The sequence below is a fragment of the Amblyomma mixtum genome, chromosome 1 (genome assembly GCF_055824585.1).
Source record: "Amblyomma mixtum isolate Tamu chromosome 1, ASM5582458v1, whole genome shotgun sequence".
Taxonomy (NCBI): domain Eukaryota; kingdom Metazoa; phylum Arthropoda; class Arachnida; order Ixodida; family Ixodidae; genus Amblyomma; species Amblyomma mixtum.
In genome coordinates, this window is record NC_143012.1 from 244,941,181 (window position 1) to 244,957,910 (window position 16,730).

A 16,730-nucleotide genomic window follows, 5' to 3' on the forward strand; every position below is an offset into this window, starting at 1 on the left:
GATAAATATATATGTTATGTTACTCCCTTTCACCCCTGAGCCGTCTAGTTCGGCATTTACGGCACACGTGAAGCTCCAAACCTCAGAAGGGGGTGTAAAATCTGATAGAGCTATTGCCCTCATTCCTCCAGTCATTTCGAGCTCCAAGGTTGCCACAAGTGTCCTACTACAGTCCTCAAAAAGAAAGCCCCATGGCCTGTAGACTTTTGACCGGGGCTGTCGATGTGCCTACATGGGTAAAAATAAATAAACGGACCAACAAAATTAAACAGATTAATGAATGCGAGAACGAAACAAAGGCGAAAAGATCAATCAAAGTTATTGCCCTCACAAAACTGGCAAAGCAATTGCGTCATCCGGATCATGCATGTACAAGTCATCCGCAGATCTGTCTAGAGCGCTTGAAAGATGCGCTCTGTTGTGCGTTTATGACAAATGTCTCTGCTTGGTGAGCCGGATATAGCTTTTAAAAACATGATGCACTATCAACAATCGACTCGAATGTGCACGCAGGATAAGGTCTTGTTTCGAGCCCTAGGTCGCTCTTAAAAGACGCAAGTATACTCCAGGGTGCGCCGTATGGGTGTGTGGACTGCTGTGCTACAATATAGGAGCATTTGTTTCGCAGCAGAAATAATTTGGAATATTGCGCTTAAGCTTTAAGCATCTTGTCACAGAGGCAGTGGGTGATGGCCGATTTCATGACAAATAGCTCATGCGTTTTCTGCTCTTTACTAACGGTGATATGTTCTGGAATCTTGTGAGCATGACGATCACAGTCAGCAAGAAAGAAACCACACGGATAATCACATGTTTTCAAAGTTCACACGTGCTATCGCGCGTAAACCGATCAGAGCCTTTAATTGACAGTACTTAGTGAAAATCTTCGAAACTGCGAGTTTCTCCCAAACTTGCGACGCATGCTTTTCGCGAGACGCAGTGCAATACAAGATACTCTTGTACAGCATTGGAATAGCGGCCATTTATGCCATTTATGCGACCACTGACCATGCACTCTTGCGAATCGCTCCACAAATCGAAAGATACCAAAGAATTCTGGCGTCAGCTAGTCCTCGCCATATGATCGCTGCCAGCAGTTGCTGCTAAAGCTAATCTTTGCGTCTGGTTTCGTCCACACAGGATCCTGAAGGACAGATGGGGAAGAAGTTTCCTGGAAAAAAGTACGGACCACACTATTAACTTTGCATGATTTTTTTTATTTCGTCTCTGTAACGCTGACTAATAAACTTCCATTACGGTAAGCGCAAGAGGCCTTTAAAACCGAAGTGTTCAACAGTAGTTCGGCAGGCGACGTATACCCAATACTCTGCTGTTGCTCGTTCTTAAGAGCGAATTAACCGTGCTGTAGTACCACGTCTGCAAGAACGAGGTGGCGTCACTCACCCAGAACTCCAACTCTTTTCGAGAAGAATTTAAAGCACTTGGCGACTGTGGCAATGTGCATGCCCGGTACGAGATTGCGGATCCGATCTCCGGGCGCAGCTTGATGGAGGCGGAATGCGAAAACGCTGCAGTGTGACGTACAGGGGCTTTTGTGCACGTCATCGAACCCCATGTGGCCGAAATTAGCCAGGCGCCTTCCACTACGGCGTCCTTCATAACTCTGTGCATTTATACGATGTTTTAAAAGCCTCCTCCTGTGGCCATTCTTGAGGGAAACGATACGTGAGTGGGTGAGGCTGCTATAGGTTAAAGATATCAATTACGGAGGGCACTTACGACTACTTACGTGCTTTGCAGGCGAAAACATTAATTTTTATTTATATTTGTTCATTCCTTTCTAACGACACACCTACTATTAGCATACAGTCTGAAGGCAACTCATGCACTAGATTCACCTTTATTCACTGACCCGCAACACAAATTTGTGGCCTATGAGTAGCGTGCTCGCCTCTCAGACTGAAGGTTATTGGTTCAGTTCTCCGCACCTTCGGAAGCTTTTTTTCTTCTTTGCTGATGACGTGATTGGGGGGGTTTGCGGACCACTGGACGCCAACAGTGACGCCGGATTTCATTGTTAGTAGGCCATATAAGTATTTCGCCTTAAAAAGGAAACCGGCCTCGGGAACCATTGCAACCTCCCTGCGCGGTGGACACTTGAGTCACCCCGTTGCCCAAGGAAAAGAAAAGGACCGAGACAGTACAGGCCGTGCAGAGAGACAAATATTAAAGGACAGACTGCAGTAAGAGAATGCGCTCACAGTAATCCACCAATAGGCGAGCTGCTTTGTGACTGTCCGCCACAACGCAGACTGCGGCACCTGTTCCTGGCCGGCGAGCGGTGCGACCAGGAGACGCTGCACTGGGCCCAGAAGGCTTTCGGGGTGCCCGCGCTCGACAACTGGTGGCAGACCGGTGAGTGGGTGCACAGTGCAAGAGGAACTCGCATGCCGTCACGTGGTGTGGGCGACGTGTTAACAGCACAGGTTGTGGACGATACCAAACGCAGAACCACGCACCACTGTTGCAGCCTGTCGGTACAGACCACGCACTTCGTGTGAGGACGTACCGGGGTCGAACACTGACATACTGCCTGCAGTAAACTGCAGCTATTTCAGGAAAATCGTCCAGTGTGCCGATTATCTGCTCCTTTTGGTCAAAAACGCCCGGAAAAGTTACCAGCCGATTTCCCAGACCAAACCGTGCTTGAGACTAACCGCCTGCCTATAGTTTCCCGGGGAGCCGCTGCGGCGGCGCACCATAACCACTGCGCTGCGGTGGCGCAGTGGTTATGGTGCTCGGCTGCTGATCCAAAAGACGCGGGTTCGATCCCGGCCGCGGCGGCTGAATTTCTTTGGAGGAGAAATTCTAGAGGCCCGTGTACTGTGCGACGGCAGTGCACGTTAAAGAACCCTTCACTACGGCGTCTCTCATAGCCTGAGTCTCTTTGGGCCGTTAAACCCCAATAAACCAAACGAAACCATAGTTTTCCGGTCTTTTCTGTCGTTCAGCCTACACGAATATGGAGAGAAAACGCTGTGTTGAAGACCACATATTTTGATCCGTGCGCTTAAAGTGAATTAACACTGCTTCTGCAAAATAACGCATTACGTTGCAAGAAATGTAATTGTGCAGATGAAGATGAACTTTGTATTTTTCTACAATTGCAAGTGAAAATCTTGCTCCTCAAGTGTCACGCCCCACCACTGTAACGGCCCCACGGCCAAACAGTATTTGCAAATAAATAAATAATACTCACGCTCATGCTATATACCCTGCATGCACAGACCAAAGAGAGAAAGCGAAATTCCACAGCCTCAGCTGGAGTTGCACCTATAGAGAGTACTGTAAGATAGCATTAGCATACAAAATATAAGTATTCCAAGAGAACTGTCTACAGACGTATATATGCATTCGAGCGGAGCAGCTCCCGCAGAAGCCTATCTACATTTTATCGAGGCTATTTTTCCTCCTCTTATTCTTCTTCCAGGCACATCTCCAGAACATTAACTCTACCCCGGTTGTATTCTGTCGAGGCTAAATCGTCGAAAAATTAAGGATTGGCACTACAAATTCTTCTCAATTAAAAAACTTCGCGGCAATATATTTATGTGGTAAGGCATTGCTAAATCGTGTTGTACCATTCCGAGCACCCAAGCGAGCATATTCAAAGTTACTCATGAAAGTTAGCTGGGATAATAAAATAGTCACCCCCCCCCCCCCCCCCCCCCCCCTCCGAGGTATGTGTGAAGCCTGAACCTTTGATGGAGCGCCAGCAGTGAAGGCCTTGCGCAGCTGCTCCATCAACGCGTGGAATCGGAACCTCCCCCCCGCCCCACACACACACACACACACGCACTCCCCGCGCACGGCTGCCGATAGTGACTGATGATGACGCGGTTGCCTTTGAGGCAGTGTTGCCTCAAGTGCTTTCACACTACTCGGTTTAACTACGTTAAAACCCTACCACTCTTTTTTTTTTTGTCCCTCTTAGAGACAGGTTCGCCAGTGACGTCCACGTGCATTGGCCTGGGCAACACTACGCAGGTTCCAGAAGAGGCGACCGGCCTGCCAGTTCCTGGATGGAACGGTGAGGCGACGAGCCATACTTACTGGCTTATTACGTCGTACTCGCATTAATGCGCATACATCAGACCCAGGGGATATAATTAAAGCAACCGGTCCGAGCGCGTCGCAGTCACTGGGCCAATACAACACCGTTTTTAGCACACAAAAAGAGGAGGAAGGTACTACCACGGCCGCTTGATGCAAAGCGCACCTCGCTTTGCGCTTTGTATCTATCGGCCGTGGTACTACTACTTGCAGATTAAGGACTTCGGAAAAGTCTGAGATAAGAGGAAAGAGACCGGCGGTTTAGCATTGCTGAGCACGATATATTGTGCGAAAGCACAGTTTTTTGCAGGTGAGCACCATCACCACGTACTACCTTAAGGTGTCCAGTGACCCATGGAGCCAGTTATTCGCGTCTTCAACTTTTTCATCGTCAGTGCCAATTTACCCAATGTACACCGGCGGCTTATGCTCCAGACTCCAGTGCCGCGTCTCTGCAGCAACGTTGTGAAAGCCAGCGCGTACTACTCTAGTGCCGCCTTTCTGCCACAACGGTGTCCACGCCAACGCATGCAGCGCACGTTTATCTGTCACTGCCGCCACATAGCTCAAAGCGCGAATATTAGTTTGATAGTAGTATTAGTTGATGAAGACAGTGTGCAATCCACAGCGCTAGAGTGCGTTGCAGTTTTAACACGAAGCGTGATAGGTTGCGGTGAGAGCATAGTCCTCTCGTGCAGTATCCAGCGGAACTGATCTGCTCGCGCCAGCCCTGGTTCGAATCTCAGTCGCGGCAATATTCATTTTATTTATCTATGACTTGCCCAAGGTCACCCTCAAGGTCAAGCTTCACACAAGTCGGAGAGCCGGTTTGACCTTGTGGGGTAGTGCTTCCGCACTAAAACCATGAGACGAGCATCGAAGCTACTCGAAGCGAACTTCAGCTGAGCTGAAGCTTGTTTCAGGCCACGGTTTATGGTTTGGTTTATGGGGTTTAACGTCGCACAATGAAGAGTGACTGTGTAAGGGCACGCCCACTGGCCGGCGTGGGATCGCCACGCGGCAGAACTGCAAGGGCATTATGGAGAGCGCGGCCGTGGCGCTAGAACAGGGAATTGCAGAAGATGCGGGGGAGGCTCAAAGTTCAATATATATACGCACAGACCATAGTCTCAAAATCCGTGAGTATCACTCAAGGACTGGCACTTATGCAAACTCCTTTTTTGTTAAAACAATTGGCGAATGGAATCGACTCAGTGAAATGCAGGTGTGCTGTACCCACGATGATGTATTTTTTTCAATGCTGTAACCCCCCTGCTGTAACGCCTATGGGCGCTGCGGGGTAACCTCTGAATAAAGAATAAAGAATAAAGGAGTTCGCCTCCTCTAAACGGACAGACTCACTGTACGGAAGAAGGAAAAAATTAAGAGGGGCGGATGGGGCGAGGCTAGACTAAAGCCCTTCAAACTTAGGCTATAGAGGTCCCCGCGCATACTTTAATAAACAAAATTCTACTATTGGTAAAATGTCTCTTTTTCGCTGCTGCAGTGAAGGTTCTATTGGAAGATGGCCTTGAAGCGGCTCCCAACCAGCTGGGAAACGTGGCCATCAGGTGAGCCTCTTTGTCAAGCGGGCCGTTTCACATGCCGAAGCAATAGCCACTGGTTAAATAAGGGGAGTAATTCTATAAAAGTTTCAACTCTGTACGTAACCACTGTCCTTCTTGCTACATGGAGACACAAGCGTGTTAGGTTTAACAGCGCTCCAAAATTTGTTAGGGCTGCTGGAATTGATCGCCTGCAGCTGAATTCGAATTCAGTGCAGGGCCTTGTTCTTAAGTGCAGCGAACTTGGAGCATTCTTTAATCGATATTCACAACAGCTGTGATAATACAAGCGCACATCAGCTGTCGATGAGCAAAGGCAGGCACTGTGCAAAATTAGGCAGCTCCGTGCGTCGTGAAAGTGCTCGAACGGCTTCTTCAGCTGATGTAGTCTTTCTGTTTATTAGTGGAGACATGAAGAGCAAAAGGTCCCTTCAGTATTATGAGAAGTAACAAATTCAATGCAGAAAAAAATTCACAACCGCAGAACATGAGATGCGAAAGCGTTTATATGCCTCCCTTCGTCATTTTGCTTAGGTATATGCAGGGTTCCAATAATATACAGTACCAGTGAACACAATACTCAAACGATACCTTACATATACCGCAGAAGCTGTTCTGCATTTCTCATTATTTACTCACATACCTCCTGTCGTAATTTCTGTTGTTCCCTTTTCTCAAAATCTACTCCGCATTGGGGGATTCACTTAAAGATATTGAACAAAGGCTACTGACATGTCTACCTGTCCTGTGTAAGGTGAATAACTGAATTCACATGGTGTATGCGGTGTTCACGTGGCATTATACATAGCAAGATCACCCATATGCACTTACTGTAAAATTAAGGAAGCGTTCGCAGGCTTGTGCGGGATCTCGTTGTTGAGGAAGTTCCAAGTATAGTATTGCAATGTTGCACGTATATATTGCGTCATCTTTCTCGGGTAACAGTTACGAGTGACACGGCCCTGTCCTCCCAATCGGCCGCGCGTCGCACAGCTACCGCTGGAGGTCGCTAGGTGACGAATGCTGAGGTAAAGGATAACTCGAGCGTCGTGCCATGTGTGCTAATTTTTGACGAAATATAAGACAACAAAACGGCTTGCAAAAATGCAACTTGGTCCAAGTACCTAGTCCCAGGCATTTTCTCCCTGAAAAGCCAAGCACCTGGCCGGAGCAGGTACCAGGCGGCACTGGGCATCAGCACCTCACGAAATAAGCATGCATGCGCGCATGAGGAGTGCGTAGAGGAAAAATAGGTCGTCAATTTCAAAAAGCGATCAACTTGTTTGGGGAATGCAGGAAGTTTTCGGAAGCTGGCATACAAGCCGGTCACCCCAGTAGAAATAGCTGAAACATTGTTCCTCAACGTGGCAGGCATACCTGTGATAAGCATGTGACGGTTTTTCAGGTTACCACGGAACTGGGCACTAGCAATGACCAAACTATCCTTGGGTATGTTCACGTTTTGTGCCCGAAATGTTGAGGCATAAAACGAAGAAAAATTGAGTGATGTCAGCACAAAACTTTAGCCATGACGGATGTCGATGAAAGCTTCCGTTAGGAACACCAGGGACAGCCGTTAAAGCGCAACTGCACCATCTTTTGAGAATTCCGCGATATTCTAACAGTCAAATCTGTAAACGCTGTATACGTAAAGCATACCAAGTGCTTTTGCGCTCTCATTTAAAACAGAGACGTAATCGACAATTGAATTCAGGCTTCTCCTTATCTGCGGTGAAGATTGGTGTGGCGTCATGGAAGGTAAGATTTCAAATTACCGCTGCCGTCAACCACAGCCTGTTACGCCTCGTTGGATGCTGCCAAACAACGCTCAGTGGGCTTTGCCTTCGGTGGGATAGGCTTTTTCTTCAAAGCAAGCGTTTATGCGTTGGAAATGTACCGGTACATTCGATGACGTCATCATGCGCCCTCCACTTTGCACTGTGCGCTGCGGAGAAGCTTGAAGACCGTCGCAATTTTATTCGGCTATTACGTCACCATTTCGAATGCTAGCCCGAAAGCACTCCGCATGCTTTACCTGACAGTTTCACACAATCGACCCCTTAAAGCTCGTCGATTTCAAAATCCTATGCAGTTGCTCTTTTAAGTCGAGGTGAAACCATGTATTTGCAACCAAAAGAGTGCACGAACGTTCAAATTTTGACAATATCTGCAAGCAAGGTCATTGCGACAATTTATTTCGGACGAGGATGGTGTTCTGCTGCTTTACTATCAAATACGATGACAACAGCGTATGACAGTGACGATGACAGCACAGCCCTGATTGTTCACCAGTGCGAGGTCATCAAGGAAAAGCTCAGAGGAAAACCGACAATCTTTTGCTGCTTTTGTGGACAAATTCCCAGCCCACATGTTCCGCGTTCCACAAGGAAGTGTACATGTCGCATTTGTTCCTTGTTCGTCCGTGTCGTCATTCCGTAAGCCCGTACGTTTTACATGGGAATGCGGGCTAGAAGGCATCAAACAACCAGCTTCTTTTGAGGGCCTTGCTCACGGCGGCTTTTTTAATTTACCGATACTTGAAGCAGCGCCTTCCGTAATACAAACTTCAGGATAGTGATGAACTCAAAGCAGCAGCTGAACAATATTTCCAGAGGCTCGACAAAAGTTTTTTTTCTTCACAATTCGGAAAAAATCGGCGATCTGTGGCAGAAAAAAAAAACAACTTTCGAGCGGTTTCGTTTGAAAAGATCTTGATGATCACATTCATTATATATACCGGGTGTTTCAGCAAACACTTTCAAAAATTGTCGAAAGCAGGCTTTTTGTGGTAAAAGTATGGCTTTTGCGGCAGAGTATTACCACTGTTTGCGGACACCAGAAAACCGGTAAATCGTCTGAAGTAGTAAGCTGGTTAACTAATTTTTAATAATTAACTTTTTAACTAGTAGAGTTATCCGCCTAGTTGTAATTAGAGATTTGTAGCCGGTCATTAGTAATAGCCATATCAGTTTTTAGAATTTCGAAAACGCAATTACCCTCACCGCTGTGGCTCGACAAAGTTTGGCTGCATCGTGCGAAAAATGCATGCGCTATCGAAAGCATGCAGGCAAAGCATCCCCTCCAGTGCACGTAACTAGCCGAAAACGCCAAATTTTGTCGAGCCACAGCGCCAAGGATAATCGCATTTGCGAAATTCTAAAAACTGATATGGCTATTACCAATGACTGGCTACAAATATCTAATTGCAACTAGGCGCCTAACTGCAATAGTTAAAAAGTTAATTATTAAAAATTAGTTAACCAGTTTACTAATTAATACGATTCACCGGTTTTCTGGTGTCCGCCAACGCTGGTAATACTATGCTGCAAACGCCATATCTATACCCCGAAAATTCTATTCATGAAAGTGTTCGCTGAAACACCTGGTATATGTCGGCTTCTGTGCAGATTGCCGATGCCGCCAGGAGCCCTCTCAACGTTGTTCAGAGCGGATGACGTCTTCATTGTCAAGTACTTCGAGAAATACCCGGTGAGGCACCTTGCATGACGCGGCGGTTTACGCGGGCCTTCAGCGTGGAAGATATTCGAGTTTGAACGCAGCGGGTCTCTCTGACAGGGTTACTACGACACCATGGACACAGGCATGTTGCACAAGAATGGTTACGTCAGCATCTTCTCGAGAAGCGATGACGTCATCAACGTTGCTGGCCATCGCCTGTCCACATCACAGATTGAAGAGGTATGATCATGCGTATGAGATTGATAGCGAACAAGGGGGATGCTGAAGAGGGACCTACGAGCCCCCATGACGCCACTTGTTTTAACGTATGTACCATCGGTGGCAAAAGTAACAGACATTACGCCCCCCCCCCCCCCCCCCTCCAAGTTCCGACCCGTGCCACTCTTCGTGGGGGTGCCACCTGACAAAGCACTTCTTGTGTCGAAACGGGCCCACTGCGCCAGTCTCGACACCAGAAGTATTTTGTCAGATAGCGCCCCCACGCAGAGTGGCACGGGCCGGAACTTGGAGGGGGGGGGGGGGGGATGTCTGTTACTTTTGCCCCCGATAGTACGCAATGTATGTAATGTTTGTGGGTGCCTATGCAGATAGATTGTTTGTTTTTGCGTCTTTCATGCATGACCCGAACGAACGGTTCTTGACACGAAGGCCATCATGAAGCACGACGGCATAGCGGAGTGTGCTGTCATCGGTGTACCAGATCCGATCAAGGGAGAAGTCCCACTCGCCCTCTTTGTTCTCAAAAATGGTAATGTACTCCGTGCAGTGCGTTTTTTCCTTCTGTGGTTTAAAATAAATTCCCTAGAAGGCACACGCTCAGGTAGAAATCTGGTATAACCCGATTTTTTAGAAATTTCTTCAGGGTGCAAGAACGGGGTAAAGAATTTACAGACGATTACGACAGCCACCTTCCTGTTGTCCGTTCCTCCGCTCTCCCCGTAGCAGATGGCGTGTCGCAGGTGGCGTTTCGCTAGGTCACGCCGCCGCCACCGACGACAAAGCGAATCCATGAACGAAAGCCTAAGAGCTGCGCTCTAAAACAGGTTTTGCCTGATTACAAGGAACCCGCCGCGGTGGCTCAGTAGTAAGGCGCTCGTCTACCGAGCCGGAGTAAATTGGTAAATTGGTTTTTGAGGAAAGGAAATGGCGCAGTATCTGTCTCACATATATCGGCGGACACCTGAACCGCGCCGTAAGGGAAGGGAGGAAGTTGGGAGCGAAAGAAAGAGAGAAAGAGGTGCCGTAGTGGAGGTCTCCGGAATAATTTACTACGGCACCTCTTTGCTACCCGGGTTCGAACCCGACCGCGGCGGCCGCGTTTCGATGGAGGCGAAACGCAAGAGGCGCCCGTGTGCTGTGCGATGTCAGTGCACGTTAAAGATCACCAGGTGGTCGAAATTATTCCGGAGACCTCCACTACGGCACCTCTTTCTCTCTTCCTTCTTTTCACTCCTACTTCCTCCCTTCCCTTACGGCGCGGTTCAGGCGTCCGCCGATATATGCGAGACAGATACTGCGCCATTTCCTTTCCTCAGTAACCAATTTACCAATTTACAATTACAAGGAGCCCTATACCACCTATACACGGTGTTCACGTGGCGATAAACAGGGATACGTCCATATGCACGTACGCTACAATGAAGAAAGCGTTTGCAAGCCTGTGCGAGGTTTGCTGAGGAAGCTTCAAGAATAGCATTGCAACGTTGCATGTATACTGCATCATCATTCCGGATAACAGTTACGAGTGGTACGACCCTCTTCTTGCAACCGGCCGCGCGTCGTGCAGCTAGCGCTAGAGGTCGCTATAGTCGGATACGACTCCAGTGCGAAGCGGCTTTTCCCCGTCAAAGGGCCCTCTTCCAGCCAATGGCGTCGGTCGATTCTCATGAGCCTGCTAGTGCGACAGCCTTCCACTGTCAGGGATAGTTCCCTTCGTGCTCTGTCACGTCACCAAGGTTCATTGTCAAGCTAGCAGGTTCATGAGAATAGGCCGAAGCTATTGGCTGGAAGGGAGTCCTTTGACGGGGAAAGGCGTACTTGAGTTGTACCTGACTGTAGAGTACTGGAAGCCTGTCGAAAAGGGGCATGCGTCTACATGTGTCTGGCGCCGGCTCGCTCCCCTTCTCGCGCGGACGTGCTTGACTAGAGTCACGGGGCTTTAGTTTGGCAGCCGTACCATTAACAGCGCTGGCTGTAAATAAAAGAGCAGCTAGAAACTCTTTGAGATTTGCTTTTTGAGTGCAAGATGAAAACTGTCCGACATCGTATGGTGACCGGGCCGGATTTGAACGAGGGCTGCGCTCCTTGAAAGCGGCAGGTGATTTACTACTACTTCAAGAGGAGGGGAAAAAAAACGAAAAAAAAACGAAGCAGAACAGATTAAGGCCGCTATTGAATCAAGTTTCTCGGCATTGAAGGCTCTCAGAATGAAGTTTCTTCGCGAAGCTACCCATACAGCCCAGTCAGCACAGCTGTCGCGTTGGTACTGCATAAGAAGGCTCGCCTCCGGCTTTCTTCCGAGTGCCGCGATCCTACGACAGTTTTCCGAACACACACACTTTTTTTCTTTTCCTTTGCGGATCTGTAATCGTGGTAACATTATTGTGTAAGATGCCGCGAAATCTCGCACTGGCGTTTCGCAGAAGAAGGCTATACTGAAGCGAGGTTAAGCGTTGTTACGTTTCGCCTTCGTGAGGAAAAATCGGCCTTGCAGCGGAATGCCGATGAGTCACAAAAGGCACGCGGGGTCAAAGCCTGAATTAGCCACGGAAGCGGCGTCAGTCATCCACCCCGCATCTAGTCAGCCAGCTCTGCAGTGTACCCTTCAATACAGGAAGAAGTTAGTTGCCACGTTCGGCAGTACTAGACATTCCAAGGGGCCCGGGTGTCAGCCGGGTCCAGTCATCAAGTTTGACAGCAGCGTCCGTCTTCCAGGAAGAAGTGGTCAGCGACCGTTTCCCCTACACCGCGCGGACTTGCGCGTGCAACCACACGTGCGACCCTGCACGTGCGACCACATGAAAAGCGCGGGAACGCTGTTCGAGAACCTTCCAGAATCTGCACGACGCAGATGGCATCCTTCTCTCTCTCCCAACACGTGACGGGGACGTGTTCCCTATTGAGAGAGTGTGTGATGGGTGCCACAGTGAACTTTCAGGACACTCTTTCCTCGGCGGGCCCGGGGGCCCGGGCCCCATCTAGGGAGCCCAGGGAAAGGAAACGCTATAAAACTCGGCGCCTTGGACGGCCGAGTAGCTCCTGACCATCGAGCTCATCGCCATGTAGCTTTGCTCCTTGTTTTCGAGACTCTCTTACTGAGACGTTCTCTCAGTTGCTCTTTGTATATATGTAAATTCATTTGTATAAAGTTCTTCTTCATGTCTTCCCGTAACTTCGTCATCCTGTACAAGTCGTGGTAGCAGCATCCCACCGCTGCCACCAATTGTTGCGGCTCAGGTAGCATGGTCGTGCAGGAGAGGGGATGAGGAAGGTGGGAGACGAGGTCCGGTTTTCTCTCCCTCTATAGAGCGAAGCTTGAGTCGCCGCATGCGCATAGTGCAACGTCGTTAATTAATGCGGCTTGTTCTTGGTTATAACTCCAAAATTTTCTCCAACTAGCTTGTCAATGAAAGCATGCTGTGCGTCTGCGCTTCAGCAGAAAATATACCGTAATTTCTGGTATGCAATTCGCGGCATTTGCATGTTTAAAAATTAAATTCTTATTTGCTATTTTTGTTTTCAAAATTGGTCGCCTTAACATGCCGTTCCATTTTATACCTGGCACATTCGACGTTGAAGAAGGAGCAATTAATCCTTTAAAATATATCTATAAAAGTAACAAAGTGCTTGAAAATGCGGAAAAAAATGTATCAGAGCCTCTAGAGACAGAGCGAGGACTTAGACAAGGGTGTCCTCTGTCAACTTGGTTGTTCATGTTGCACCTACAAGGATAGAGACCAACTAGTGAGGAGCGGACTTGGTTTCAACCTTTCATTTTTTAAAGCAAGGAAAATGGATTGAACAGTCATTGCCACGAATGATGTATGCGGATGATGTAGAATGGCTGAAAACAAGGAAGATTTGCAGAGGTTGATGGTCATCTGCGATACGGAGAGAGATAGATCAGGTCTGAAATTTACTAAGGAAAAATCGGAAGTCATGATTTTAAACGATAATGAGAGCGGCGAGCATATGAAACAGGAGGTCACGCCAGAGCTGGTGGGCTAGTACAAGTATCTTGGGGTGTGCAAAATAACGGTACTGAGCATCTCACAGAGCATGAAAAATATATGACGACTATATGTAACTGGAATGCATTTGTCATGAAAAACAGGGTAATGTGGAATTACAATAGGTACGAAGTGGTGAGAGATTTGGAAAGGGGTGATGTTTCCTAGTGTGACTTTCGGTAATGCGGTCCTGTGCATGAGACCAGAGGTTCAAGCAAGGTTAGAAATCAAGCAACGTGGGATAGGCAGGCTTGCTTCGGGAGTAGATGGCAATACACCAAATCAGGGGGCACAGGGTGACATGGGATGGGCATTATTAAGGAGCACAGAAGCTAGGAGCAAGATAGAATTTAATAAGCGATTGAGAGAAATGAGGAAAAAGCAGTGTGCTAGGAAAGCTTTCAGTTACTTTTACATGGGGAATGCCGACACAAAATGAAGAAAGCGAACTAGCAAATTGACAAGCAAATATTTGGACAGCAGGGTGTGTGAGGAGGGGGGGATTCAGGAATTATCGATTAAGAAAAAGTTAAACAGAGAGGAGTATGTGGAAAACAGGGATGTGGATGAACATTTGATCCTTATTCTGCAAACAGCTTCACCCTACAACTGAAAGCAACGGGGCTGATCTATATAAAGCATTGGGGTTTAAAGACAATACTGAAGACACAAAACTACGCAGGAGACAGGACACAGAAAAGAAGCAGACAGGACGAGCGTAGACTAACAGCTGATTTATTGGTCGAAAACAACCTTCCTTCAAGAGCAACGCATGCTATTGAAGGAAGGAACCAATAAATCAGTTGTTAGTCTACGCTCGTCCTGTCTGCTTCTTTTCTGTGTCCTGTCTCCTGCGTAGTTTTGTGTCTTCAGTATGTCTTACCAACTAGCCTCTCATCACACACTTCTAGAACTTTTAAAGACAATGTAGGAAAAATGGACTTTAAACGGGTAAAAATAATCATCAAGCGAAGGTTATCTGATTGGTGGCTAAAATCAAGGAGTGAGTGAAATTTCATCTGCACTCTGCAGGGTGTCGTGGAATGGCTCGCGCTGAAGGCGAAGAGGAACGTTCCCAGTCTCCAGTTTAAGTACAAAACATTACGAGTAGGGGCTGGACATTGCGATTTTTATTTTTTTAAAGTTCGGTGCACTTTTTTTCGGTTTTTATTTCAGAATCCAAGTTTCGTTTTTTTTTCGGCGAATGTTATTTTCGACGAATGAAACACTGCCTTTTTTCGCTGATTTAATGCAGCAATCTTGCGCGGTCAAAAGTCAATTAAAGTCTATCTCGGTATTTTTGTCGTCACGAACAATTTATTTACCAGTAATTAGCGTGAAAATGGCAGTACTTGGAGCTGTGCTTGTAGACGACCGCTATAGTCATTATTAAAAGAGCAACTCAATCTAAATGAGATAGCCGGCAGAACAAAACACAAGTTGAAGCTTACTTCTAAGGACGGGTTGACATGTTAGTTTTCTTGTCGAACTGGGTTGAAAGCAGTGGCGGTACATCACGTGGTCTGCGTGCTGATGAAACAACTGCTACCTAGTTGTCGTGGTAGCCAGAACATACTTCTTCGTGGCTCCCATGCACACTTTCGTCTCGGTGCCCCGCATGCAGCTGACTGACCTGCAGGTGACGATAATGAACAACAGCGCTTAGCTAACAGGCGGCGAGGAGATGGTGCTTCCCTGTCGTCAGAGGCGTGTGAGCTAGCGAATCAATAGCTCAAATCGCACAGCTGCGCTGCTTATGCAGCAACACCATCGTCGTATTATAGTCACCATAGTCGTATCATGCCCTTGGCTTCCTGCTGACCGACTGATCGCTTCAGCTTTGACCGAATGTAACTCGCATCCAACAGCCAGCGATCCATGCCTTGCATGCAAAGAATTCTGACGTTTACCGGTTAAAACCGAATTCGAAAACTGAATTCGGCGTACTTTCTCCGTTTTTTTTCTTTTCGGCTCAGACCGAAATGTTCAATCCCTCGTTACGAGTCACGGCTATCCGTGAGCCCGCCACCCGATTTAAAGAATTCAGCCTTATCCGCCTGTGCGTCCATGTAACGCCAGATTAAAATAGCAAGTCCTCGTTTTTACGATACTTTATTGCTCGATTTTCTCATATGAGGCACCATTTCATTTCTATCGGTCCCTTCTCGACTTGCGAGGCATACGCGCGAGCGTTCGCGCGTCTTGCGCCACCGCGCGCCAGGCGTCGGGACATGCATCTCCTAAAGTCCCTAGACCAGCTGATCTAGGGACTTCAGCATCTTTATGTTCCTGTGCTGGCTCGCTCCTCCTCTCCTGCAAAGAATTTCAAGCTGTGAAGAGCCGAAGAGAGCTGAAAGAACATGAGCCGTGAAGAAAGGATTTGGGAGGCGACCTGAAAGAACTGCAAGCCATAAAGAAAAGAATCAGGGAAAGCCGCGCAGACCGGCTCCAGCATACGCTCGTGCGCGCAGGCGCGTGCGCCTAGGAAGTATGCGTGGAGTCGCTCCATGCGTGATGCCCGCTCAAGCTAAAGCGCTAAAAGCCCGAAGCGTCTGGTGGTGAGACAGCAACGAAACGCGGGTTGTGCAACGGTTTTGATTTCACAGGAAGAAATGCTCTATCGAGTAGAAGTGTGCATTTAATGACCATATTGAATTCCTCGAACTTGGCCACATGAAGCTGTTTCTTGAGCATATTCAGCTGCCGTGCGCACTAGCGCTTCTACGACGTACTTTGTGTACAGTTTCATAGCAAAGGGATGAAAGAATAGTACATTTTTTACACAATTCAGTTTTCGAGATCCGTAGTCTCTCCCCAGGCTAGGCCTTTTAAGGCGCCATTTTCCATCTGACGAGGTGGCCGAGTGGTTAAGGCGTTGGACTGCTAATCCAATGGGCTCTGCCCGCGTGGGTTCGAATCCCATCCTCGTCGCAAGCTTGTCTTATTTTTTTTTTTTAATTTCAGCGTTCTGAAGGCTTTTTTTTTTTTTTTCGCCCTAAGATTTACCATGAATTTGCCAAGCGGTAAACTTGTTCGCCATGTTGACAGTCGCTAAAACAGCAGACACAAGCACGGGGCAGACAGGCATTGTGGTATCTCCGAAGATTTTTTAGCATGGCGTTGCGCACTGCCGCGATCCGTGGCCTCGAGGAGCGTGGTTCGGGACGCACCTGCCAGCGCGCACGCAGTTGATGTCCACTCCGTCTCGCAGTGCGCCATGCGAAAACACGCAGTCTGCGTTGCCTTCCCTTCTTTCCGAAGTATATTCTAAGTTAGCGGTAAAATAACCAGTGCAGCGAGTTTCTTGCGAAAACAATTTTTAGGCCCGAATCCCTGTGCGTTGTGGCCCACCGGTAAATTAGTTTTTTTTTCTGTGGTGCGA

General features: G+C 47.9%; 1 protein-coding gene and 1 non-coding gene across 2 annotated transcripts in view; both read left to right on the forward strand.

Annotated features, from left to right (window-relative positions):
* The window catches only part of LOC149371379 (acyl-CoA synthetase short-chain family member 3, mitochondrial), a 30,518-nt gene that overhangs the window by 9,324 nt on the left and 4,464 nt on the right, over window positions 1-16,730 (forward strand). The window contains exons 7-13 of the mRNA XM_089565623.1: window positions 1,141-1,181; window positions 2,273-2,376; window positions 3,956-4,051; window positions 5,582-5,645; window positions 9,047-9,128; window positions 9,216-9,338; window positions 9,768-9,867. Of these exons, the coding sequence (XP_089421749.1) occupies window positions 1,141-1,181; window positions 2,273-2,376; window positions 3,956-4,051; window positions 5,582-5,645; window positions 9,047-9,128; window positions 9,216-9,338; window positions 9,768-9,867 (610 nt within the window). The remainder of the gene's footprint in view (window positions 1-1,140; window positions 1,182-2,272; window positions 2,377-3,955; window positions 4,052-5,581; window positions 5,646-9,046; window positions 9,129-9,215; window positions 9,339-9,767; window positions 9,868-16,730) is intronic.
* On the forward strand, window positions 16,198-16,279 carry TRNAS-GCU (transfer RNA serine (anticodon GCU)). The gene has a single exon. It is a non-coding gene; the product is annotated as a tRNA-Ser (tRNA).